General features: G+C 46.2%; 1 protein-coding gene across 4 annotated transcripts in view; it reads right to left on the bottom strand.

Annotated features, from left to right (window-relative positions):
• Nucleotides 1-19,146: 19,146 nt before the first annotated feature.
• Nucleotides 19,147-26,006, bottom strand: part of PPP2R5E (protein phosphatase 2 regulatory subunit B'epsilon) — a 77,057-nt gene continuing 70,197 nt past the window's right edge. For 2 of the 4 annotated variants that reach the window (XM_044435595.1, XM_044435592.1), the window contains exons 13-15: nt 23,962-24,063; nt 23,144-23,287; nt 19,147-21,445 (exon numbers count right to left, since the gene is read on the bottom strand). In XM_044435595.1, the coding sequence (XP_044291530.1) occupies nt 21,346-21,445; nt 23,144-23,287; nt 23,962-24,063 (346 nt within the window). In that variant the 3' untranslated portion in view covers nt 19,147-21,345. The remainder of the gene's footprint in view (nt 21,446-23,143; nt 23,288-23,961; nt 24,064-26,006) is intronic. The other 2 variants (XM_044435593.1, XM_044435594.1) reach the window with 2 other exon arrangements.

Raw genomic sequence — 26,006 nt, 5'->3', positions numbered from 1 at the left:
CGTGGTTCTCAGTGCTCAGCATGCCATCAAGGAAGGATCCCTTAGCTAAAAGTATCTCGTGGCCTTCAGTAGCCCTGCTCTTCTCTAGAAGTGCAAGCATAAGTGTAACACATCACACAGATGCAGGGAGCCGAGACGTCCTTTTGCAAGGCCCGCTCTGCGGCTGGTCCAGGAGCTGCCTGAGCAGTGCCAGTGCCAGCTTTGGAGGGCTCTTGAGGAAGACACAGTCCGTGGGCCTCCTCCTTCCACAAGTCTCCAGTCTCTGCACCCTTGGCACCAACGGTTCTTGCTCCTCATTAGAGTTGGGATGAGCCTTCTGGAATCTGTCCCTCTATCGCCTGCAGATTTCCTCTTGTGCAAGGATTGGTCCTGCAAAGCAAGCCGAGCCCAGAGGATGCCTGCGAAGAGTTGTGGACCCCCGTTGTGCCATTGGCAACCTCCCCAGAAGCTGTGAGATGCCGCTGGTGGTGGCAGCATGCACAGGGAAGGGGTGCTGCTTGTGCAGAGTGTGGGGTTCAGTCCCTGGCGAGTGCTCCACAAACACTGGGGAACGCTGGCCAAGAACCCGGACTCAGGGCTGCAGCAATGAGGCACGAAGTCCAGGAGGGAATCCAGGGAATCTGAGGGAGTCCCACTGCCGAGCGGATGCCTTGCACGTCCCTACTCCTCCTCCGCTTTCCCGGCATGGCTTCTGCTCGTGTTCTTGATGGGCAGAGGGCCAGGGAGCCACTGGTGGTGGCATCTCCACCTTCTCAGCACCACCATTGCCTGAGCCAGAGCAAGAGGCCGAGGGACGAGGAGGCTACACTGGGGGAGAGGTCCCTGTCAGTGGGCCAGTTGGGGTGTGGCCCCTTGGTAGGCATCTGACTCTTGACCCTGGCTTGGAACTTGGGGTTGCACAAGACCACCATCAACTAAAATGCCAGCAAGCATTGTCGCCCACCAATGGAGAGGGCAGCTCTGCCTCCCTCCCCTGGCGTGATGGCCGTGGCTTCGCCGTTACTCTTTCAGACAGCTTCTAAATCAGGCAGGAGGACCTGTGCAGGTCCTCTGGAAATGCAGCATCATCTCATCATTTCCCAGGACCCGGGATGTATCCTGTCATTGCAGAGCAAGTTGAGAGATGCACGCACCCATCTTTTGTTCCTCAAATAACTCTGGTGTTCCCCCCGGCTTTCTTTCATGAATCCTATAATCCCTTCTTTTTTTGGCTCAGAGATTGGAGACGAAGCCTTACAACCTCAGCAGTTCAATCTTATGTCATCATCAGGTTGCTAATTTTCCTATTCTTTCTGACCAGCGTGCTGGAAAAGAATCGAATGCCTCGTCCCAACATGCTTCTCCACCATGACTTTTCCCCCTTCTAAAATTATTTCCAAGATTGCCTTGGTGATAAACAAAGTTTCTCATAAAACACAGCTCGAATCCAAGTAACTTTGCATGCTGCACAATAGGACCCGCTGCTGGAAGCAGCCAAAAGTGTTCCGATCATGAAAAAGCCCCCACAGGGTGAGCGAAGCACAAGCAAGGCCCAGCTCCGGTCAGAGCTTCCCATGCCACAGTTACTGTGATCGCCTGTGCAAAGGAATCTTAGCTCTGTAAGCCAGCAGGGCTTTCGTTACTGGCAATGCGACCCTTTTCACTGAATTCCATGGGACTGATCCTCAGGGGAGTGGCATAGGAGGGGTCGCCAGCAGGGGGCACTCGTGGGCACCAGGGGGCGCTTCAGAGTCTCCAAGAAAACCCAGGTGGATTTCCACTCCCTTGGCTTCTCCTTCCTTCCTTCCTTCCTCCTTCCCTCCCTCCCTTCTTTCCTTCCTTCTGATCCCTTTCTCTCATTCTTTAAGCACAAGCACAGAGCCCCTCCCCAGAGGAAGGGGCAGGGATGGCACAGGGGTCGCATGGAAGAGAAGAGTGCCTGATCTTGCTTCATCTTGGAAGCTAAGCACTGTCGGGCCTGGTTGAAACCTGGATGGGAGACTTCAGTGTTATGAACCACCCAGGGAGCGTCAGCTATGGGCAGTACAGAAATGTGATGGTGGTGATGGTGGTTGATGGCCTTTTCTTTTCAGGCTGGAGAAGGCTGTGTGGGTAGGATTAGCTAGAAGTAATCCCCACTGAGCTCCATGGAAACACGCATAGGACCGCCACCTTAAAGGGGTGCTCGGTGGGGTCAACATGAGGATGGGCTTTGGAGCTCAGCCCCCTTCTCTGCTTCTTCCCATCCCTTCCTAGCAAGGCCATCATGGCAGCCATTCTGTGACTTGTGACGGCGCCAGAAGAAGCTTCCCCACAGTCTCAGACGAATCCACAGATCCAAAGCGGCTGGGGCCTGGATTGCAGAATGCCTGGGCAGAACAATCCAGCTGTGGAAGGAGCGGGAGAACCAGTGGCGAATGGGGCACCTCCTCCTAGCTCTTCCTGTGTGGATACGATGGATGGGCCATGTTTTCCCGCGACCTCCACCTCCGCAACTGGATCTTCCTCTCCATGGGTGGAAAGGGGCACCTGCTGCATTCTGTGACGCCTGGGACAGCCTTGTAGGGTCTATAGGACGGTAGCCTGCATCTGCGTAATTTTAACACAGTTGTGATGAGCAGGAAAAAATACTGGCAACCCACAATGACATGTGTAAATGCTACAGGTGGAAGCAGGCCCTGCTATTCTAGGGTGGTGCCTGCCGTCTGAAAGAGTTTAATTGTTTCAGGTGCCAGCGAGTTGTGTCTCCAGCTTGCAAGGACCTTGTGAATGATGCCCTCCAGAACACCCAGTCCTTGGCAGCCCTGGCCTGCTCTGCTCTTGTGAACTCAAGGCTGCGGCTTCCTTGGTGGAGTCCATCCATCTCCTATTCGGCCTTCCTCTTCTTCTTTTGCCTTCAACTTCCCCCTGCAAGACCTCCAGGAAGTCTTGCCTTCTCTCGATGTGCCCAATGTACAATGTTCCAAGGTATACAAATCTTTCACAATTTCAATTTCTTCACGGTTGATGCTAAAGTTCTGTAATTCCTCTGTAGTTTTGGAGGTTTTCAATCACTTACATTAAAACAATTAACAGCTTTCTAAAAGACATTGCCCAATCCATCCGGCATGCCTTTCACGAGAAGGGAGATAATCAGTTGATCGAATGGATTGAGCCGTTCAGGTCTGCAGCCGTAGCAAAGAGAGCTGCCAAAGAGTATTAAAAAGCGGGAAGCATGGGGAAAGACATCTGACTTAACACATGCCCCAAAGCCTTGGCAGGGCCACGTTGACAGGTGTCGCTACCTGGCAGCCGCTTGTACAAGCATTGCAACCATTTGTTCACCCCACAGTGCTCACACAAATTACTTCCAGGAAGAGAAGCTGAGCAGGGTTGTTATCCGCCATGTCACTGAAATCCGTATTTTCTAGCTCAGAAGTGCTGATCTTGGCAGGCTCCTGGGCCCCCCTCATTCGGGTGGGAATTATAGTTCCAAAATTTCTTCTCTGGGATTAGATTAAGTTAGCAGCTGAGAACAACAGACTAAAATTAACTAGGGGTAAATGCCAAGTCCTCCTCCTAGGAAAAAGAAACCAAATGCATCACTACAAGATGGGGAATACGTGGCTCAACAACACTACAAAGGAGAAGGGTCTTGGAATTGTACATCACAAGCTGATCATGAGCCAAGGATGTGATGTGGCTGCAAAAAGGGCAAACGCTATTTCAGGCTGCATTAATAAAAGCATAACTTCCAAACCATGTGAGGGACTAGTTTCCCTTGACTCAGCACTGGTGTGGCCTCACCAGGAGTGCTGTGTCCAGTTCTGGGTACCACAGTTGAAGAAAGATGCAGGCAAGCAGGAAGGGGTTCAGAGGAGGGCAGCAAGGATGTCAAGAGACTGGGAAAAAAGCCCTGTGAGGAGAGATTGAAGAACTGGGCATGTGTAGCCTCTAGAAGAGAAGACCGAGAAGAGATATGAAAGTGCTTTACTAGTATTTGAAAGACTGTCACAAAGAGGAAAGACCAGATCTCTTCTCAATCACCCCAGAGTGCAGAGCAGGGAATAACAGACTTAAGTTACGGGAAGCCAGATTTCAGCTAAATACCAGGAAAAATTTCCTTCGTGTCAGAGCAGTACAGCAACGGAACTATTACCTAGGAAGCTGTGGGCTCTTCCACAGTAGAGGCAGTCAAGAAGTGACTGGACAATCATCTCAGAGGATGGTGCAAATTAGTGTCGCAGGGGTTGGACCCAATGGCCTTCTTGGCCCCTTCCAACTCTGCTATTCTATGATTAAAATCCCACCTGGAGAGGAACCTCTCCCAGCCTTGCCACCAACTGTGAATGACATGCCAGGAGCCCTGGGAAATGGAAAGTTCCCAGGGCCACTAACATCTGCTGCAACAGGGCAACATTTGGCTCAGAATAAACCAGGCAGAGGCAGCCAATGGCCACAATGTCTGTAGGGCAGAGTATCCATTTTAGAATTCAGCAGGAGCTTTAAAGGCGCTATCTAGGGTGCTGCAGCTATTTTGGGGAGGGGGTTCCATACTATGGGCAGTTCCTCAACAGTTCAGGCTGAAGTGGCGGATTCCCCATCAGCCTCCACTGAGACCAGTGTGGGTAACCACAGTCCTGGGGTCCCAATCCAGCTCTCCATGCCCGCTTCCACCAGACCCACCCACTTTTCTCCCAACCACTGGTCTTACGGTGGTTTCCAAGCTTGTGTGCAGTTTTCCTGCATTCTAAAAGGCTGAAAATGCATCACCTAAGGCTTAGTTCCCACCAAGAACAGCTTTAAGCTAATTTAGGGTGGTGGGGGAAGTTGCATTTTTGGTCCCCAGCCACTTTTCTCACCACTGGAAGGCTCCCCCTGATGGCTTCCCCAAATTGAATTCAGCCCTTGAGAGGAAAGCAGGAATTCACCCCAGAACTAAGTGAGCTCTTTTCTGAGTCTTTGGGAATAAGGTTTGGTTTTCGGAGACTGGCAGAAGAGCTCATCTGTGTGGCTTGTTGCTCACTCTGTGCCGATGCTTCTCCTCACATGCTCCATCTGGAACACCTGGCAGTGTCCGACTCTGCCCAGGCTGACACAGTTTTGCAGAATATTCCATGGGAACCCCAGGGATGCCAGCAAGCTCCTTGCATGAGAAATTCCTTCTTGGGAATCATATATGAAGTACAGTCCCTGAACCAGTCAGATAGGACTGGTCAGGGCTGAGGATCCATCTACATTTGGCCCAGGCTTCTGTGCACACAGTGGCCAACCAGCTGCCACAGCATCCCGCAAATGACACCTTCTCACCCATGTACCCCAGCAACTGGTGCATCGGCATCTCCGATACCGGAGAAGGAATGCAGCCAACAAGATCAGAACCCACAGATAGCCTTACTCTTCCAGAATTTGTCTGATCCCCTTTTAAAAGCATCCAAGTGGAAGGCCATTGCTACATCTCATGGAAGTGAATCCCACATTTAAACGACGGGCGAGGTGAATACACCTTTTGTAAATCTTATTTTTAAAAAACGATGGTGCAGATCTGACTGGATGGGCATCGCCCCCTTAAAACAAACCGGAGGGCACGTCCCGCAATTCTTAAGTGACAGAAGGAGCTGTTTTAAAATGCAGCATTGTTTTTTTCTTGCTCTTCGGGTCCTTGACTCACCGAATCCTTTATCTGAGCCTGGCAATCTCTCTCCAAAGCAATGACCCAGCAAACTTTCTCTACTGCTTTCGTCAGTTGGACAGTTGTTTCAGAAAGAACCGCATGACAAGGTATTATGCCAGTGAAAATAAGACTAAAATGTAGCTTTCAAGAATAATATTGCATTTACTGGAAGCATAAGCAAGAATGATCTGGCTGACTTCTGATTAATTAATTGGAAGGGGAAAGCGAGTTCGGTTTCAGAATGGTTGGTGGTTGTGCTTTGCTTCTCGCATTTGGTGTCTTTTATTCAGTGGCTTTTTATGAGTTCTGTTTGAATTACTTACAGATCGAGACCTGATAAGAACAAATTACTTTTTTGGCACACTTCAAACATTTGCAAAAAGGCAGAGATTAATTTGGAGGAGTGCTATAACTGTTTAAAAGCAAAAAATGAAAGGGAAAAACTGGGGGGGGATTTTATGCTTCAGTGGGTTTCATATTTATTGATACTTGCAAAAGATTATTTCCTTCTCTACCAGTGGGAAGATGGGGGAAGGCAATGTTAGCAGGTGGAAGGTCAAAGAGAAAGCCGTTACCCTGACATTGTGTTTGCATGTATGTGTGAATATGTCTATCCAGATATGTTTCTAAGGACACAGCCACAGTTTGCTAATAGGCTTACAATAATCTGAAAGGTCAATTTTTATTATAGAGGATGGACGAAGCGGTCTCTATTCAGTCACTTTCACAGGTATTGCCACAAGTCTGTTTTGTCCTATTTCTTTAGCAATCTGCAATTCCTTTTCCTGAAAGTTTGCATTTGTTTTCATACACGGTTTTCCCGAGCACACATATTCACCTCCCTTGTGCTACACAACAGCAGTTACCCACAGTGGCTTCTCATGATGTGCAAACCTGGCGTGGTTCATCTGCCGTCAGCACTGCGGCTTAGCAAGCAAATAGCCAGTGGCTTTGCTCGCAGGAGACCAGACCGTGCCGTGTGTGTGAACCAGCCCATTCGATGGCCGCTTTCCCTAACGCACTCCTTCTTAATTATTTCTCTTCTTTATAGCCCACCTTTCTACCAGGATATGTCACTCAGCAAGAAGAAGAGTCAAGATTTCAAATGAATGGGCAGCCAAGGGGGAGCTGACCTACCCTCCCTTGGAAGGGAGTTGTGGACACTGGGAGCCGCCACCAGAAAGGCACGGCCTCCTCTTGCCAGCAGACCTGATCCTGATGGGGGCGCTGAGCGAAGGGCTTTCCTCCGTGACTGGAGCAAATGGGCCGGCTCGTGTGTCACTGCTGAGCCACAAACTGCTTCAGGGAGTGTTCAAAAGTGCCCAGACTGAAGGACAGCCATCTCCTGATCCACACAGACGTCCTTTTGTTTGCCGAAAAATGTGGACCAGACAAAGCATTCCCTCCTGGTTATTCCTAATCTCGGGGTGTCGGGGTGGTATTATGAATTGGGTGTTCCTTGTTTTGAAATTTGCTTTGTGGCTCCATGGAAAGCCCCGCTTTGTCTGCAGAATGCCCTGGGCTCGACTCCTGACATCTCCTGCTAAGGCTGGAAAACCCTGCCTGAAAAGCCGAAGGGCTGCTGCGGCCGCCGTGTGCCAGGGATACTGGGCTGCACGGAGCAAGGCCCCAGCTCAGGAGGATGGTCCTTCCTACATCCTCTCTCTTCCTCTTTTGCCTGGTCTTCCTGGGACTGGACTGGCTTCCCAGTGTAACTCCCACTGTCAGTGTTTATCTTTGACAGAGGACGGTACTCTCTGACGTTGACAGCCCTGCTCATCTCTTGGAAATTCCAGGCGGTGGCTTCCTTCCTGGAGTCCATCCATCTCTCAGTTGGTCCTCCTTTCCTTCTTCTGCCCTTGACTTCCCCGGCACAAAGAACCATCAGACGGAAGAGATGGAATCACTTGGAATCACTCGGACCTCTGGGATCCAAAGCTGCTGGCTCATACTGGTCTCCCCAGTGGTGAGATGGGCTGCATTACTACTTATGTTACGGTGATTCTTTCCCAGTGTGCACCTGCACACAAATGCAAATTTTATGAAATACTCATGTGCTTTTTTGCCCTCCCTTTTGGCAATGCACCAGTGACACCTAGACCATTACTCCTGTGTCACAGGTAGACTAGACCAAGTTCATGTACCTTGAAGCTAAAGTGAGTTTACACACAGGTAAGCCTCCATTGCAATGTATGGCTGTGAAGTTGGACCATAAGGACCTTTGAATTGTGGTGCTGGTGGAGACTCCTGCAAGTCCCTTGGACTGCAAGGTGATCAGACCAGTCAGTCCGAGAAGAGATCAACCCTGACTGCTCTTTAGAAGGCCAGATCCTGAAGATGAAACTCAAATACTCTGGCCACCTAATGAGAAGGAAGGACTCCCTGGAGAAGAGCCTAATGCTGGGAATGATTGAGGGCAAAAGGAGAAGGGGACGGCAGAGGATGAGGTGGCTGGATGGAGTCACTGGGGCAGTCGGCATGAGCTTGAGTGGACTCCAGGGGATGGTGGAGAACAGGAAGGCCTGGAGGAGTGTTGTCCATGAGGTCACGATGGGTCAGACATGACTTTGCGACTAACAACAACAAAGCCCCCATAGCACTCAATGAGGCACATTTCTCCCTCTCTCACATACACACACAGCATGTGCAGGAGTGCAACCTTTGAGCTCATGCCTCCTCATCCCTGCTACAAAATGAGCTTTTCAAACCATCTCCATCTCAGCTCAAAGGAATTATCCCTTGAAACTGTGGGTGAAGGAGATGGCGTTTTACCAAAAAGCCCCAAACAAGCCAAAACACCCTAAGAGCTTTTCTTTTTATGGAAGGAACTCTTCACACTCACCCACACCCTGTGTGTGTTTTCCATGCATGATGCAACGAACTACCCTGGCTAGCTGATTCAGATCCAATCAAAAGAGAATCCAGGAAGCTTCTCAGGGGCTTACTGATGAACTTCTATTTTCCTTGGCAATTAAGCCAAACGTGTGTGTTTTGCCATCTGTTTACAGTAGCAACTGGACCGTTGTTCCACGGAGAGGGGAGATGCCTGGGTACTGCTCATGGCCAACGCTTTGAGTCTTAGCTGCCAACACACAAAATCTCCCTGCAGATCCAGCAGCCAGGAGGTCCTGCAAGTGGCTGTCCCAGCACATCCGTGGCCAACCCTCCATTTCTGTCTGGGCAGCACAGAGGCCACGATTCCACGATAATATAACAGTAGGATGCCTGGTGTGGAGTCAGCTTCTCGACCGGCACAACCTGCTTGCTGTTCATGCGAAAACAGCATCAGGAGAGCTTGCTAGATCCGATTGCGCTCCATCTAGCCCAGCAGTTTGTTCATGCAGCAGACGTCATGCTGCCCAAGCATGGCCAGAGCAGAACGCAAGCCCTGCACCCATGTTCCCCAGCAACTGCTGCCTCTGATCCTGGAGGCAACACACGGCCACGGGGAGCCTTCTCCTCCATGAGTTTGTCCGATTCCTTTTCTGAAGCTGTCCATATTGCTGGCCATCAATGCTTCCCATTTTTCTAAGCTAAACAGACCTAATTCCTGATCATTTTGGTTGCCCTTGTCTACACCTTTTCTTACTCAATAATGCCTTTATTTTAGGGTTAGGGTTAGAGTGTGGTTGCACCATAGATTTGTATAAGGGCAGTATGATCCTGTGGGCTGAGTTTTTGATTCCTTTCCAAACAACCCCCAACATGGAAATTGCCCTTTTGCTTCTGCATCTTGGGTCAATGTTTTCACAAGACATTGGTGTCTCCTCTACAGAGAGCCGCACCTGGTTATTGGGCCAGGAACCTGTGAGAGCTGGGTTTCAGTCAGTAAATGGCCATGAAAGTTTCTAGGTGATCTGGGGTCTGTCCCTCACGCTCAACCTAACCTACCTCACAGGGTTGTTGTGAAGATAAAATGGTGTGGAGAACTATGTGAGATGCCTTGGGTTCTTTGCAAGAGGGGGAAAAGCAGGGTATAAATGCAATGCAATGATATCAATAGACTCCATATGATGCAACAGGGGCAAAAGCAGGGTATAAATGCAATGCAATGATAGTAATAGACCCTGTACCATGGCTGCAAAATATCTCACAGCTCAGGAGCAAGGCAGGAGAGTATCACTGCTACTGCTATTTCTTCTCCTAATGGACTGCGTTCTGGAAACAAGACCCTAAGGACTAAACTTGCAAAAGATGGGGCAAGTTCCCCCGACATGACAAGCCACAGTGGTTTTTCCCCATTGTTGGTCTGCTGTGTCATCTAAACCCTGTCAGGCTAATACACTTGGTCTTTAAAAACCAGTATCAACAGTCCTTTCTATGGTTTCTTGAGACCACAGTGACTGGTTTATGGAATCACAGAAGTGGAGTTGGAAGGGGCCAACAAGGCCATCAAGTCCAGCCCCCTGTTCAATGCAAGATGCCAAGTCAAAGCACCCCTGACAGATGGCTGCCCGGCTGCATCTTGAATACGTGCAGCGTGGGAGAGCCCACAACCTCCCAGGGTAATTGGTCCCATTAACATAGTACTGTAGTGGCCAGGAAATTGCCCTGATAACTGGCTGGAATCTGGCTTCCGGGAACTTGAGTTCGTTATTCCATGTCCCGCACTGTAGCTTCTCTGCATCTTCTTCAACTGTAGTGCCCAGAGCTGGACGCAGGACTCCAGATGAGGCCTAACCAGTGCTAAGTGGAGGGGAATTAACAGTTCACGTGATTTGGAAGTGATGCTTCTATTAATGCAGCAATACCTCAGCTGGAAAACACAACCCGCCGTGGCACGAAGGCCAGAACCGGAGAGCTGCTTGGCAGGAGAGAGGACTGGCAACTGCTCTTTTGAACCCTGCTGTGCCCACATCCTGCCCTACAGGCCTTCTTTGGGATAGAGTGGGGGATCGGCTGGGGGGTGGTGGCCAGTCGGGGGCAGCATCTCTCAGCAGAGTCCACCCACAGCCCCCATTCTCATGCCCACTTGCTATGGAGGTGCCAACAGAGCAGGGGTTGCTTCGAAGCGCCTCTCTGGCCAGCAGGAGTGCAGAAGGGGGCCGAGCATTGCCTCCTCCCCCACCACCGCCCCTTGCAAGAAAAGCACTCAGGAGGGTGCTAGATTGGGGCCCCCCTCTGGCAAGTGGCAATGAGAAGGGTGAGAGGGTGCCACCTCTCCCCATCGCTGCTGCTTGCAAACAGGTACTGGGGCGGCACTCAGTTGGGGGAGCCTTTCTGGCAAGCGGGGGACTTGGGCCCTATGAAGGCAGCGTGCCGACCGGTGGGTCCCTGGCCATCTGCGTGATCCTTGGAGGCCGTGCAGGGAGGCAGCCTTCAGCCCTGCCAAAGCCCCCCTTTCCTGCACTCAGCTGCCATGGAGCACCTGCTGGGGCCTGGAATTGCCTGGCTCCGTGCTGAAAATGTCCTCTTCCCTGAAAAAGGATATGGCCGATTTGGGAAAAGTGCAAGGGGGGGGGGGGACAAAAATGATCAGGGGGCTGGAGCAGCTCTCATATGAGGAGCAGCCACAACAACTGGGACGTTCAGCTTAGCAAAAAGGCAAGGAAGGGGAATCATAGAATTGTAGAATAGTAGAGTTGGAAGGGGCCATGAAGGTCATCGAGTCCAACCCCTGCTGTTGCAGGACACCAGTTTACACCATCCCACTCAGGTGGCTGTCCAGTTCCTTCTTGAATGTCTCCAGTGTGGGAGAGCCCACCACCTCTCCAGGCAGCTGGTTCCACTGCCGCATTGCTCTGGCAGTGAAGCAGCTTTTCCTGACGTCCAGCCTGAATCAACTGGAGTTGATTGCACCCAATGCTGAGGAGCTTGGGCAGGAGGAGGCCTTGCACCCATCCTGCTGGAGGGATCCTGTGGGCAGCTGGCTTGCCACCATGGAGATGGAGCCCTGGACTGGACGGATCTTGGGTTTGGTCCAGCATGGCTTTTCTTACGATGCTATGGAGGACTCTGTGGCGCTCTCATGGGCACTGGGGAAGCCGCGTGCCATTTAATGAGGCAGTGGAGGACAGGAAGGCCTGGAGGAGTGTTGTCCGTGGGGTCACGATGGGTCGGACACGGCTGCGCGACTAACAACAACAACAACAATTTAGAAGGGAGGGGAGGCATGGGCAGCCACATTACAGAAAGGAAACAGAGTTCTTTTGTCATGCTGGAGAGCTATGAGTTCAGTGAACACTGAGCCAGGGAATTGACAGGCCATGCACAAAGAGTTGTCAGCTCGGAACAGACGTGTGCAAAAAGGGGGGGAAAGTATCATAATATCTCCTTTGTGTGTTTGTGAGATAATCTGTGAGCTAATAAGTAATTAGAGCAGTCTGGGTTCCACATTTCCTCACTCAAGCGAATGGGGAATGTGTGGCTAGAGCTTCTCAGAAACCAGGATTAGCTGCATCGCCAGTTTTTCCTCCTCCTCCTCCTCCTCCTCCTCCTCCTCCTCCTCCTCCTCTGCCGCTCTCAATAGCCCAACTGTTATTGGAACAGAAGCATGTCTGGATCTGGACACACCTTGAGAAGCATCCAGGGACCGGGCCTTGCACAATCTCTCGCACAAGATCCCGAGAGCCACTCTGCCCTGGAAAGTGGGGAAATGTTCATTAAATAGATACATCTTACACGACATCTCAAAGCGTGTGTTTTGCAGTCTGTTGTCTACGGTGTTCTCACATGTCTCAAGAAGCTAGTTGCATCTCTCAAGATGCACCAAGTCATTTCTATGGTATGACTTCTAATAGCTTTTCTGTAACAGTTCATAGAATATGGAATTTCTTTGACTGGCCTATTTCTGGATCCCATCCAGTGTAATTGCTCTCACTGCTAATAAAGCTCTTCCTGATTTATTTCTATTATATGTTATTGTTATTAGAAAGAAGCTCAGAGTAGCCAAACGAGCCACTTCTCTCTTCTTAGCACTCTACAGCACCAGTGTCACTTGAACGTCCAGCAGCAAGAGAGCCATGTACGCCTCCTCGGCTTTCTCCCCAGAAGCAAAAAGTTGGAGTGGAAGGTAATGACTTTTTCTAGGCTGTAACATCTCTGGCTCCACCTTTTTGCTCCTGAGCTTTGCTCTTTTAACACTGGGGCCCAGTTCCAGGCAGGATGGCCATCCCGGAATCCATCTCCCCAAGAAAAAGGGGGTGCCAGTATCAAAGGCAGGATGTCTGCATTCACCTGTTGCAGGTGAGCCTGGACAGGAAGGGGTGTTGCTCTCATGTCCAGCTTGTGGGTTTCCCATAGTTGGGCACCTGGAGCAGAAGGGCCCAGTCTGTTCTCTCATGTTCTTACAACAAAACCAACAGCAACTGACCTAAAATTTGCAGGGGCTCATTTAGAAACATAGAAACAGAGCGAGTCAGAAGGGTTCTCCCGGGCCATCTAGTCTGACCTCCGGCACCAGCCGGCTCCGCTCACGCATTTAGATGCATAAAGGCAAACTTGGAAATTTTTTCTAACTTAAAATAAAGATACAGTAGATCTCACTGCAGTGTGGAAGACTGGGAGTGGGGATCAGCATGCCTAGGTCCCAGTTGTGGGGGAGCACTGCTTCAAAGGTTAGGGTGCTTTGAATTGAGGATGCTTCAAATGAAGGATGAAATCCAGGACAGAGTGTTCCTCTGGTACCCAGTCAAATAGAGGCCTGTCCGCTGCAAAAGAGGATCCACGGCCACCCTAATCCCGACCCTAACCCACATCTCAGAGCATCACTTTCAAGACTTGCAAATTCTACAACATCACAAGGACCTGCCTCTTACAAAACTCCCTTTTTAGAAACTTACAATGGTCAAAACTGTTCGGTAAACATTCCTGTTTGGGATAGCACTTTTCCTATGCAAAATATTTATCCCCTACCTTCAAGCTGAACCAGCAGAGTTCACAGGCCTTTATATTAATATATATTTTTAAAAGATTCACATGAGAGTTCCCACAGAGAACAACATGAGCTTTTGCTGCCCTCTGCTGCACACACTAGGAACTGCAAAAGCATCCTTAAGCCATGAAAAAGTTAAAAGCAGGAGTTATTCATCCAGGTACAATAACCAATAAGGTCCAAGCAAGCTATAGGAGTCCTTCATAAACTTGACAAACTCCTCATGCTGTTCACAGGATGATGAGGTAATATTAATACCATAAGTTGATCTTAGGAACTAAGGAAGTGAGATCATGAAGAGATGTGGGGAGAGACTATTTTTCAGACCCCAGAAGTCGACAAGGAAACGTGGATGACTTTGCAGGATAAATTTATAGAATTCAGGAAAATCCATGACTATTCACCACCATTTATTATTTGTATTTTATATAGCATCATCAGTTCAAGGCTGTAAGTCTCCACCCCAATGGGCTAGCAGTCGAGCTTGAACTGAAAACTGGGGAACCACAGAGAAAAGTAGAGGCAAGAAGTAAACAGAGATAGAAATAAGGCTGGGTTAAGAATTTAAAATATTTTTGAACATTATTTTGGGGTGAAAAGGTGCGGCAAAAGAAAATCACCCTGAAAGTTCATTGGATGGTGCAGGGGAGGGCGAAATTTATCTGAATATTTAGTGTGTGCTGTTGCTTACCTTAAGGCCAGATATTCTTTTAAATGTATGTCTAGGATTACATCTTTATGTGGGTTTTGTTTCAGTTTTCACCTGAGAATCAATGCAGTAATTCTGATTCAGTTTGGGAATCTTGGTGGCGTGAGGGTTTTAAAATCCAGTTTGGGTCTTCCATACCTACTCCAGAATATAAAAATTGAAGGGGGGCAGAGAAAGAAACGTTTTGGCTCTAATTTTTTAAAAGCCATTTTGGCCAACTTAACATTACAAGATGGCCAACCGTGCTCTTTTATGCTTTCCTAGGTTTTTGTTTTTTTAATCTCAAAAACAATCTTTGCATCTAGGTGGCTATCATGATGCTCCCAGTTTTCCAGAGAAAGTTCTGTGCCGTTTTGAAGGGTTTCAAATAAATGAACAGGAAAGGGAAAGCCTGACGCACATTCCAAGCCTGAGTAAGGAAAGTGCCCCCATGTTCTAAATTCAGCCACTTTGCCCACCTGCTCCCGTACCTGCGACTGGGCTGGGAGGGGAACGAGCACAAGGACAAGCATTTGGCGAGCTGTTCAGAAAGCCGCTGTCCTCGCAAAGAGGCTGGAATCTCAAAATGCCAGGTCCGCTCTTCTCCATCCGTTTTCATAAGGAGGGTTATGTGGGCCATATGACTAGCAACCCGAACAAAGATGGGGAAAGGCTTAAGAACGTAAGAAAAGCCATGCTGGTCAGACCAAAGTTCCCTCCAGCAGGATGGGTGCAAGACCTCCTCCTGCCCAAGCTCCCCAGCAAGTGCTGTGTGCAGGCACACTGCCTCAGGGAAAGGAGGAAGCTCATAGCCACTGATGGCCTCCTCCCTCATGGATCTGTCCCAGTCCCTTTTAAAGCCATCCAGATTGGTGGCTGTCACCACTTCCCGTGGCAGCAAACTCCATAGTTTAAGAACACACTGTGTGAAGGTCTTCCTTTTATCTGCTCTAAACCTCCCACCAATCAGCATCATGGGATGGACCCACTGCCCTTCTCTGTCCTTGTTCCATTTATCCTCACTTTCTGTCTTTCGTTCTTTAACCAGTTAGAGATACAAAAGAGGATCCCCCCCCCACATTTTATCCCATAACTGCTTCTGCACTTGGTTTTTAATCTGTAGTTTGTTGCTTAGCCGCAAAGTCATGCCCAACCCATCGTGACCCCATGGAAAACATTCCTCCAGGCTCTCCTGTCCTCCACCATCCCTTGGAGTCCACCCAAGCTCACACCCACTGCCCCAGTGACTCCATCTAGCCACCTCATCCTCTGAATCTATATTATATTGAGCTCATTTTTTTCTTTCCAACAGAATTTTATAAGTTTTTTTAAAACAGCTTTTCCAAGTGTGGGTCCCCTCAGACACCTCCCATCAACTCTAGCTAGCTTGGCTAATAGTCATGAATAATGGCTACTAGTTGGGGGATGCTGATATTTTTTTTTCTCTTTGAACATGCATAGAATTGCTCCCTTAATGTACATTTCAGAAATATTTTCCAGAGGAAGAGTTTCCTGCATCTGTTGCAGCAAAAAGCCTAACACATCCATGACTCTAAAAGCTACTATGGTCTGTGGTCATTGCATCAGATGTGCAAAGAAAACCGTGCTGTTTTAAGAAAATGTATTAATGAAGGCTGTTTAGAATCTTGACTTCACAAAGGGCTGTTTTCTCCTGTACTTTAAACTCTGCAGCATAAGATTTGGCCACGTTTACCTTCCAGAGGTACTTTGGAGAATGGCTCTTGCCAATATAGGCTGCATGAACTTTTCTCTTTCAGTTAATATACAAACTTATGTGTAGGATCTTCCACCTGCACAATGCAGCCAGAAGTGAAATACTTTTACGATTAGCTCCTGTACGAATTCTAAAAACAGCATAGGAAAAGTCTGCAGTTCCAAGAAAATATGTTTCATACAGCTAGCTCATGCCACCAGCCCCAAACCCCCATGCTGGACACACAGATTCTCAGATGTGGTTTTAGGAATAAGCTTATTTATTTACCACCATCACAAATTACACCGAGAGAGAGGGAGGGAGGAAGGATTGAGCACGAGTTGATGCCTTTAAACAGAAAGTTTGGTTGTTGCCAAGGAATTCCCCTCTTCAATGTGCCAGGATGGAGAAGTTTCAACTAGTGGGCAATGCTTGTTCTGGAGTCACCAGACATTGCAGAATTTTGCTAAAAGATGGGCAATTCCATATGCTATGCAGAATTCCGAAACACTTTCCAGATAGAACTAGATACTTTCCCCAACACTGTCTACAATACTAGGAGGAGGATCCTACAGACATAGGAATGCCAAAGAGGGATTTACCCGTTTTGTGGCCAAAAATGCCAACATTTAGTAGAAACCTGGCCACGCAGTGTGATGATACAGATGCCCTTTATGTCCCAAGCGTGCTGGGCCTCTATAATGGAGTAGGCCTCAGTACTCTTGGGGATTTGCATTCCTCATTTCTCCATGGAACACAGATCTACCAAACAGTGCAGCACAGCCTATTTTGGAAGGGTCCAGATGATGGAAGACACAATAAATACCCTGCAGGATCAAACTAAAGGTTTATCTAGCTCTGTATTTCATTTCCCACGGTAACCATCAGAATGTCTTTTGGGAAACACACAAGCAAGATATAAAACTGTAATAAAGTGTAATAAAATAAAATTGAATAAGGACAAGAGCTTCTCCCATTGCTGGTCTCCGTAAACCGGAGGCATGCCACTTCTTGACTCTAGAGGAAGCATATACAGGATGTATGGACAGGCATTTTCTGCCACGTAACATCCAGGCTGCCAGATGATATGGTTCTGGTTGGGCAAGTCCACCAAGCTCCTGGTGGATGTGCAGTATTTCCACAAGTCAGAAGGACTGTAGTACCTTATTCCCTTCTCCTAGCAACAAGCTGGTTGCGGGATCTGATAGGGTGAGGCTGTTTATGCTTGCTCCTCTTTTCGCATAGCAGGTAGGGCTTTCTTCCTTTTGTCTCTACCAGTAAGACACCCAAAGATTTACCTGTAAGATCACTACCTGCAGATGAAACATTAAAGAAGTGGGTCTGAGAAACCAGATCGCCACCACTTTACTTGGTTCTTCTATCAATGAAATGCTGGTTCTCATAATGCAGTTCTGTATGGTTTGGGTCCTGGATACCTGAAGGAGTGTCTTCTCTCCTATGTGCCAGCCCGTCCCTTGAGATCGGAGGCAGAGGTCCTTCTCCGGGAGCCCTCTTTGAAGGAAATTGGGAGGGTAGCTACTCAGAGGAGGGCCTTTTCAGCAGTGGCGCCCTGACTGTGGAACACGCTCCCCAGGGAGGTTCACCTGGCGCCATTGCTCTACTCTTTTCGGTGTCAGGTGAAGACCCTTTTATTCTCCCAGTATTGTAAAAATTAATTGGTTTTATCCTTTTTATCATTATTTATTGGATGCACTATGTTGTGTGGTGGTGTTGTGGTTTTTGTTCTTGGTTTTTTGTCCTCTGTAAGCCACCCAGAGACTTTTAATAATGAGACAACATAGAAAAATCAATCAATCAATCAATCTTCAGGCATGGGTCTGATTTGTGAATAGTGTACCTATACCCTTTTGGGAGGAATGCCCCAAAATGTAATTTCTTCTGCGATGTGATACTTGGACTACTTGCAACACAGGGGGATTGTTGGTCTGTGACAAGCGGACAGTTCGATCCTTCTCCTTGAACTTTCATGTATTCACACTAAAGGTAAGAGAGCCTATTTAGAGGAGGTAGAAGCACATGAGCCACAATGGATCAGAAGAAAGGCCCATTAAGTCCAGCGCTCTGCCTGCACCACACACACCCGAGTAGCCATGGGAAAGCCACCAGCATTACACGAAGGCAACAGGCCTGACGACCATCCCTCCCCAGCAACTGACATTCAGAGGCTAAACATTTTTTTAATTTTTTTAATTGTTATATTATTATTATGTATGTTTTTATGTATTCTTTGTGAGCCGCCCCGAGGCTTTGTTGCAATGGGAGCGGCATAGAAATGTTTTAATTAATTAATTAATTAATTAGGTCCTGAAGGTAGTCTGTCGCTCTCATGATTGGTACTGGCTGACAGATTATCTTCCGTGCATTCATCCATCCATCCATCCATTCACTCACTCACATATTTATCGGCTGCCTATAACTGCCAAAAGGCCTTCCTGGGCAGCCTACAACAATTTGCTTAATGCCCTTTTAGAGCCGTCCAAATTAGTGGCTAATAACATCTGGCGGCTGCAAATTCCATAGTTCAACGACGCAACACATGCAGAAACACAGTCCTGGATCTTCAGCAGAGGGCAGCTTTTCTTCACATCCGCTTTCTCCACGTTATGCTCGCTGTTCTGCCCCTGCCCCAGCTTCTACTCACTGTTCTTCTGAGCTTAAGGCCCCAGGTGTGGCATTCCTTCCTCTCAGGGAAACTGCTTCAGCCCCTTAATCATTTTGCTTGCTCTTCTGTGCACCTTTTTCAGCTCTACACAATCCACGCGGAGTGGCACCGACAAGAACGACACAGGCCGTGTTGCCAAGGTGGCCGCATCACAGGTTCGCCCAAGGCCACTGCATCGTCTTGCCACTATTTATTCCTTTCCCTATGATCCCCAGCATGAAATCATTTTACATTTTACAGCAGCTGCACATTCAGTCAACATTCTGACTAAGGATCATCCTTTATTGCTCCCACGTTGAGCAAGTGGAGAGCCTGAGGTGTTCTCTTAATGAACTGACAGTCACCAATACGCTAAGTGCCTTTACCTAACCTCCCATTGTTATTTTGCTCCATCAAATGAAACACGTAATTTGCTCTTGCTCTGATGAATTTGTCTACTACTTCACAATACTCTAGTCAGGCATGGCAAAGGGTGCCTATTTCAGGCAGAGGTTAACGCCTTCCAAAATCTGCAGCAGAAAGAAGAGACTGGTCAAAATCAAGGAGGTCTAAGGGATATGATTTGTTATAAATTTATTTCATCTTCAGTATTTCAGCTTGCACCTTTGCTCCAGCACTTTTAAAATAGAACGTTTCGCCTATGGCAGTGCCTGCCACGTTTACATTGAGTCCCAGTCAATGTTCTTAAGAGAGGGTTAGCGTAATCCCGTTAAACCATATTGTGTTTGGTGTTGCATATGACTCGTTTACTTTTCGATTCCACCCCCCTCCCCCCAATTAGCCGTCTCAAGTTTTTACAAAGCTGTTGAGTTTACAACATCCATATGCAAAGACTCATATGTACAAACTATGACCTGATAATCCCGAAAACAGTAGTCAGACAGGAAGGGGATTATTTTTTGTCTACACACACTTCTTTTTTTTTCTTTTTCTTTTTTTGGCCTGGAAACAAGAATCTCTCAAATTCTACCAAATATTTAAATGGCAGGAAGAAAAATATACAAGCTTGTATTTATACCATACTTCTATCAATGGCAACAGGTTGTAAATTCATGTTTGCAACAATCACAAAAGACTCATGAACACCAACTCAGCTTTATACTGTAAATACTGCTGGATCGATGGTTTAGGATTATCAATCATTGTTGTCATATGTTGTCTATAACAGTTCAAAAGCATCCTGGAGAAAAATCCTGAAAAACACATACCTTACGGTATATAATAATGCACCTGCATTAGCTAAATATATACTGTACACAAGTCTTATCAGCATTTTATCTACCAAAGATGTGAGATTCCACTTTTAAATATAAAGCAGATAGCCAGTAATGTATACTTATAATACAGCCCTCCTTTTTTTTTCTTTTTTTGCTTTGTTTTTTAACCTTAAACGATTTGGTCACAATGCACCTTTGATATAAAATCATTTTGAATTTTATTATTGATACTCAGGACATTAGGATTGCCAGAATTGGTGGTGGTGTTTTTTCAGTAGCATTTTGAGAACCACTTTTGGTAACAAATACAGCAATCAGGGACGAGCAGTCAAGTTCAGAATGCTGAAGTTTGTTATCCAGAATTCATTCCAGCTCAGAATAAAAAAGATGTTGCTGTGATGAGAAAGAGCACGAGAGTTGTAGAAATACCACAGTACCTTTCCTCTCCAAAGGCTACATCTTTTCCTTCTCTTCTTTTGGCTAGAATGTTTAATAAATAAATATTTAGAAAGGTAAGTCAACCACTTCAAACAATCTCAACTGTTTGCTCAACTTCCCCCACCTCCCAACTCTAGATCCATGATGACCATAAGAAACCAATCGCATAGATGTACTCTTTCTCTTTCAATTACTTTCCAATGGCCTGAAGAAAATGTAGCAATACAATAATTTAGCCTCAGTATTACTAACACAAATCTGGTCATCCTATCAATGGCATACAACTAATACTGGTCAAATACTGAAGTCTGTGTTGTTGCCACTGCTCACTTGGATAAGGACTGGCAAGATGAGCCTGGATCCATAATCCATTGATTCACCAACAAATCCAGGGTACAGCTCCCAATTCTGTTTGTAACCACCTTCTATTTACTTACTCATAATGCTCACACTGAAGGAGCACCAAAGCAAGTCTGGTACTCTAAAGTTGCTTATACCAGAACAAACTCTTAGCTTTAAAGACCTCTATTTTTCCCGTGGACCTGATCTGTATAAACATTCAACTCATGAAGATGTGCAAAAAGGAAAAAAACAAAAACAAAACCCAAAGTCAAATTACATCATAGTTACTCAGAGGAGAAAGATGTTACACAAACTCATAAGAAAATGACAATCTTTTTTTTCTCTTTTACTATAAATACATTTAACAGTTTAGCAGAAAGACAAGCTAAATTTAAGATTGTTCACATTTGAAGTTGTATCACTCTCTGCTAATGATAAATAAGGAACAGGTCCTGACAATGGAATTTGGACATAGCAATTTTCAGCAACAGATCTTTTGAAGACTGGTTTAAAGAAGGGTTAAAACAATGATTATTTTTGCAAAGTTCTGAGAAGTCCATCTTTTGTCCAAACTTTGGATTGAAGTCCTTATTTTTTTTCCTTTACTTAGAGACAGATATATACAGTGCTGTTGTAATAATGAAACAAATGTGAAATCTACTGTAAAGTTGCACAATACAGAAAAAACTGTTGCTCCATCTTCTACTACATACGTGTGTGATTCCACAGGTTAATTGATGCTGCTTGGTTTCTTTGTGTTAAGTTGGAATTATTCCATCACGTCTAAGACCCCGCTTTAATTCCAAATCCTCCAGTTTCTTCCATAGTTCTTCACGTTCTTTCTCCTTTTTCTTCTCACTAACAAATTAAAAACAACAGGATTAGTAGCAAGGAAAGGTTTTTAAGAACCTGGTTTTTACCTTGTGGCTTAATAACAGTACTGCTACAAAGACAAAACAGCAATAGAGACATATGATGCACGGAATATCCCAAGGTATCTGTTTTCTCAGAAATGTCCTAAGATTGCACACAGAGAAACAGCAACGGCAGAGTGTCATGCATTCACAGAACAGTCCAAGCTGGTGACGCCTTGAAGTATCCTATTCTACCATGACTGTCAGGAATTCGGAGGCATACCACTAGCTCAATTTAATGGTTAAACTTGTCCTACACTGAATGGAATTTCATTATCCAAGTTAATGAAAATGTGTCTTCTAGAGCAAAACATAAGTATCTGAAAGTCAATAAAATGGACACAATAACAGACCAATTCTACTGCCTTTTTTTGGGGGGGGGGGGAGGTGTAAACATCCCTGTATTTGAAGCCATTTTTAAAAGCTGCCATGCCCTATATGTTCCTTCCATAGCATGAAGCTCCTACCCCATACTTAGAGCACCCTTTCACTTTCCAGTGAATCCTTACTAATTTGACCTATTTTCAGTAGAGGCTTAAATCAATTAAACTTCAATATTAAGTTAAAGTGTTACCTCACTTTATTATAAAATAACGTTCATATGCTTTATCATTAATCAGAATAACTATTATTCTCAATTGTAATACTGGAATTGTGGGCAAGTAGCAACTGCTTACTCCAGCCCCATCTTTTCTCAGAACACAACTTGCCATTTAATTTTTCTATCGCTTTGGTTTATAAAAGTTGTGTCTGTATAACTTTAAATTTGCTGGAGCCCTAATGCTTGAGCAACTAGTTTTCCAGTCAGAACAAAACTACTGGCCTTTCTTCGTAACACACTAAACAGATTTAAGAGCAATAAATACCATACATGGTTAAGAACTGTGATATTCTGCATTCAAGAACAAAGAGCTACAATTCTTTAACAACCTTTTTATCATAAGGAGAAAACCCTAGTGAAAATGGTGAGCTTACTCTCTAACTAAGTGTGCCCTCTACTTGACTGGTGCGTACTTTCCATTTATATAGGAATCAAAGTGCTAATAGCGCCAGGGTCCAAAGAACAGCTTGCCTAGTTCTATGCAGCGAGCCACTGGGGTCCGGAGCTTGTGTTTCTCAAATAAATTCCCCTCACGCCACACAAGAAGCTCTTTTTGAAGTCAAAGGGATTTTAAAGAGTGAACTGTAGTGCATAACTGCAGAAATATGTTTGATGCACCTCTAACGGATATCAGTTTATTGGGGTGTTTTTGTATGAAACATGCTTACTATTTGCATAGGTCAAATCAGGAGCACCCTTCTGCTTCTCCGAAAGTCTTCCAAGATGTCCCTAATGTTACAGAAGCTGCCTAGCCTGGTTCACACAAAATGATAACAGACAGGTGTAACTCAGACTAAATCTATGTGTACCAGGCATAGAGTGTATAAAACAGAGATGAGGACTTTGTAAACCACCTTGGATTCTTTGCAGGAAAAACAGTGGGTATAACTGTAACGAGGAAATAAATAAATACCAGGGTCATGCCATACTCTGCCAATGACATTTGCTTAAAATTAAAGCCCTCAAGCAGTGATCTCTGAACCTGGAGATGGAACTGAACAACATCACGGCCTCCAAAAACGTGTGAGAATCTATACTAACCTAACAAGGCTTGATGACATACAGTACCCTTCGCTTTGCTTGTGGGAACCCCGAGTCTCACAAAAGACACGACTTTCACCAAGTCGCAAACTGCCCAGAGTTCCCGAAGTTTCCTCATTAGTTTCACCTGCTGCTTTGGATAAGCTGAAATGTCAGACAAAAGATGATGCACTATAATTGGAGAAGGATGATTAAGGAAAAGACAGAGAAACATTTTATCTAGGGTGCAGCTAATGACTGTATGGATGGCACTTCTTCTAGATCCTGCAATATCAAAGCCTTGGATGTATCAAGATATTTGAAGAAGGAAAGCTAGAAAGAAGGAAAAAGCGTCACTGTGCTTAGATATTCCAATGATGATTAAGATGCAAGTCATGAGGGTTAATGTTTAATGCTGTTGCCACCCACCACGTGGTCCTGTACTTTCTGGACACTATCTTAAAGCTATCTTCCCTATCTTTAATGGACACCATCTAATGGTTAGAGTATTTTTTTGCAAATTTGCTTTTTACTGCCAAAACTCTTGATACATTTAAGTCTTTAAGAACAAAGAGCCAAAAGAAGTTCTGTGAGGAATGCAAATTCACAAGCTACGCAATGGGTACTGTATCTCATAAAGGGGTGGGGAAAACAACCATCTATACAGCTTGCAAGGGCCAGGCCAATGAGCATGCAGGGGGGAAATGAGGTACAGCAATCGATCATGTGTGAAAATTAAGCAATCATTGCAAAGTGTAAAAGGGGGAAAAAGAGAAGAATGGAAAACTAAAACAGCAGGCTTGATGCACAGCTGACAAAAAAAAGCTTTAAAAAGTTACCGCTGGCGATCTGACTTGTAAGTGGCCGTCAGCTCATCAAACATGGCGCTGTTCATTTCCATAAACGCCTTCAGCACGTTGTATACCAAAGCCACTATAGCCCTGTGAAAGAGGAAAGAAGAGGTGAACGCCCAATCGCCAAAACTTGCTCTCATCTCTTTCACTCTCACAAACGTACTCTTGGCATTTCATTTTGGTGGTAACCAGGACCACAACCACATCTCTTTTAAGCAATCATGGCAGTGATAGCCCCACACATTTCTTAGGCTTCCAAACACCCAAAATACTCAGTGAATGCAAGGAAAAGAGGGACTATCATTATCATGGATTGTCTGAGGGAGGGCCCTGCCTCTCTTCCCCAAATTTATGTCTATACATTAGCAGAACTCTAATACCATGTTTTGTGCTGCAAGGGGTCAGCACCCACAGCTTAACCCAACATGCAGAGCTGGTAACACTGAACTGAAGAGAAGCTGTGGCAAGCCAAACTCCATTGCTCTGTCAGGAACAAGAAGAACAGCAGGACCAGAGGTGCCAACTGAAACCCAAAGTTTGCTGTCAGAAAAGGGACAAAGGAAAACTAATAGATAACAAAAGCTTCAGCATAGGATGAGAATTAATTTCACAGGCAGACGACAGTTGCCTTTCCTTTATCTGTGAGCCGGTGCAGTGGCGAGTGTTCCAAGCTGTTAATAATGGTGCCCGCAATACCCAAAGCTTTTGAGACCTGCAAGGCTTGCGCTATACCAGTGTTCCCTAGCCTGGCATTTTTCAGATGTGTTGGACTACAATGCCCATTGTTCTCAGCCAGTGTAAACAAGCTGAGGAACCCCTGAGTCAGCGCTGCCCCTTTGTTTCAGCCTTGCCAACAGGATGGAACAATTGTGGGGGAAATTAGAAGGGAGGTGACTAGAATTAGTAAAAGGAAATGGAAAGGAAAAAAGCTGTTACACCTAAGGAGAAGCATTATATAAAATAGGAATTGCCCTATATTTCCTATATATTTCCTTTGCTGTTTGTTTGTTAAAAGCATTTCTATCCCATCCCCTACAAACGTCTCGGGACGGCTTACAATACAGTTGTGAAATCTCAGAATGCTATGCGTCTTTATCCAGAAGATACTCCCACTGAGTTTACGAAGGCTTACTCTTAAGTAACTCCTGAGTGGACGGAGGCCCAGTTAGGGCTACAGTCTCTAACCTGTTTGCAGACACATTCACGATTTTAAGAGAGCGTCATGGGTACTCTCACAAAAAAGGCAGGGGCAGGGGGACAAAAAAAAGGCAGGGGGACATTTTCTTGACTAAAATGGCCTCCCTGGTGGACACATCCAGTCACAAAATATTTTCCATTATAACACACTGATGGGACTAAAGAAAAGTATCTTGTCTAACAAAGTACTGAGCTCTAAAACACAAAAACACTCTCTTTGAACCTGAAAAAGATGGCACCAGAAGTCAGTGCTGTATTTTGCAGTCTGCCTACTTCCCAGTTTTAAAGAACCTTGTAAGAAACAAAACAAAAATCAGGAGGAAGCAGTGAATCTGGCAGCCACCATGTTGGAAGACTTCAGAATTAGGGAAACCCACCTAAGAAAGTTGTAGAAAGTTAGGGTCTCATCTCTCATTAATGCTTCCTGATTAAGCTTTTAACGACCCATCTATACTTCTCAAGGCTGTTTCCAACAACACACTTCACTGAATAAAACATGGCTTATTAGCACGCTGTTCTGAAAATAGCTACAAAAGTAAATCCTATTATGGTTTCACACCCAGAGAATACTGATGCAGTGCTAAAAGCCACAGATCTTCCCTACACTGGGTGTCCAGGCTAATATTCTGAACTGCCCTTGCCTACAAGGTGTTTAGTATGGCCTCCATTTTCAAGTATGTGATACACAAAGTGGGTGCTTACGCCACCGGTACTTTGCTGTGACTAAGGCCGTCTTCAGGCAATTGGCCGACCAGCATGAAAAAAAGAGGCAAGGAGAGGCGCTCCAGCCTCCTCCCCTCCGTGGTTGCCTTTGCTGCCCTGCACGTGTGTAG

This window comes from Varanus komodoensis, unplaced genomic scaffold, assembly GCF_004798865.1.
Source record: "Varanus komodoensis strain SLA01 unplaced genomic scaffold, ASM479886v1 scaffold3, whole genome shotgun sequence".
Classification (NCBI taxonomy): Eukaryota; Metazoa; Chordata; class Lepidosauria; order Squamata; family Varanidae; genus Varanus; species Varanus komodoensis.
Note: the sequence above shows the minus strand (reverse complement) of the source record. Positions and strands in the feature narration are given on the sequence as shown.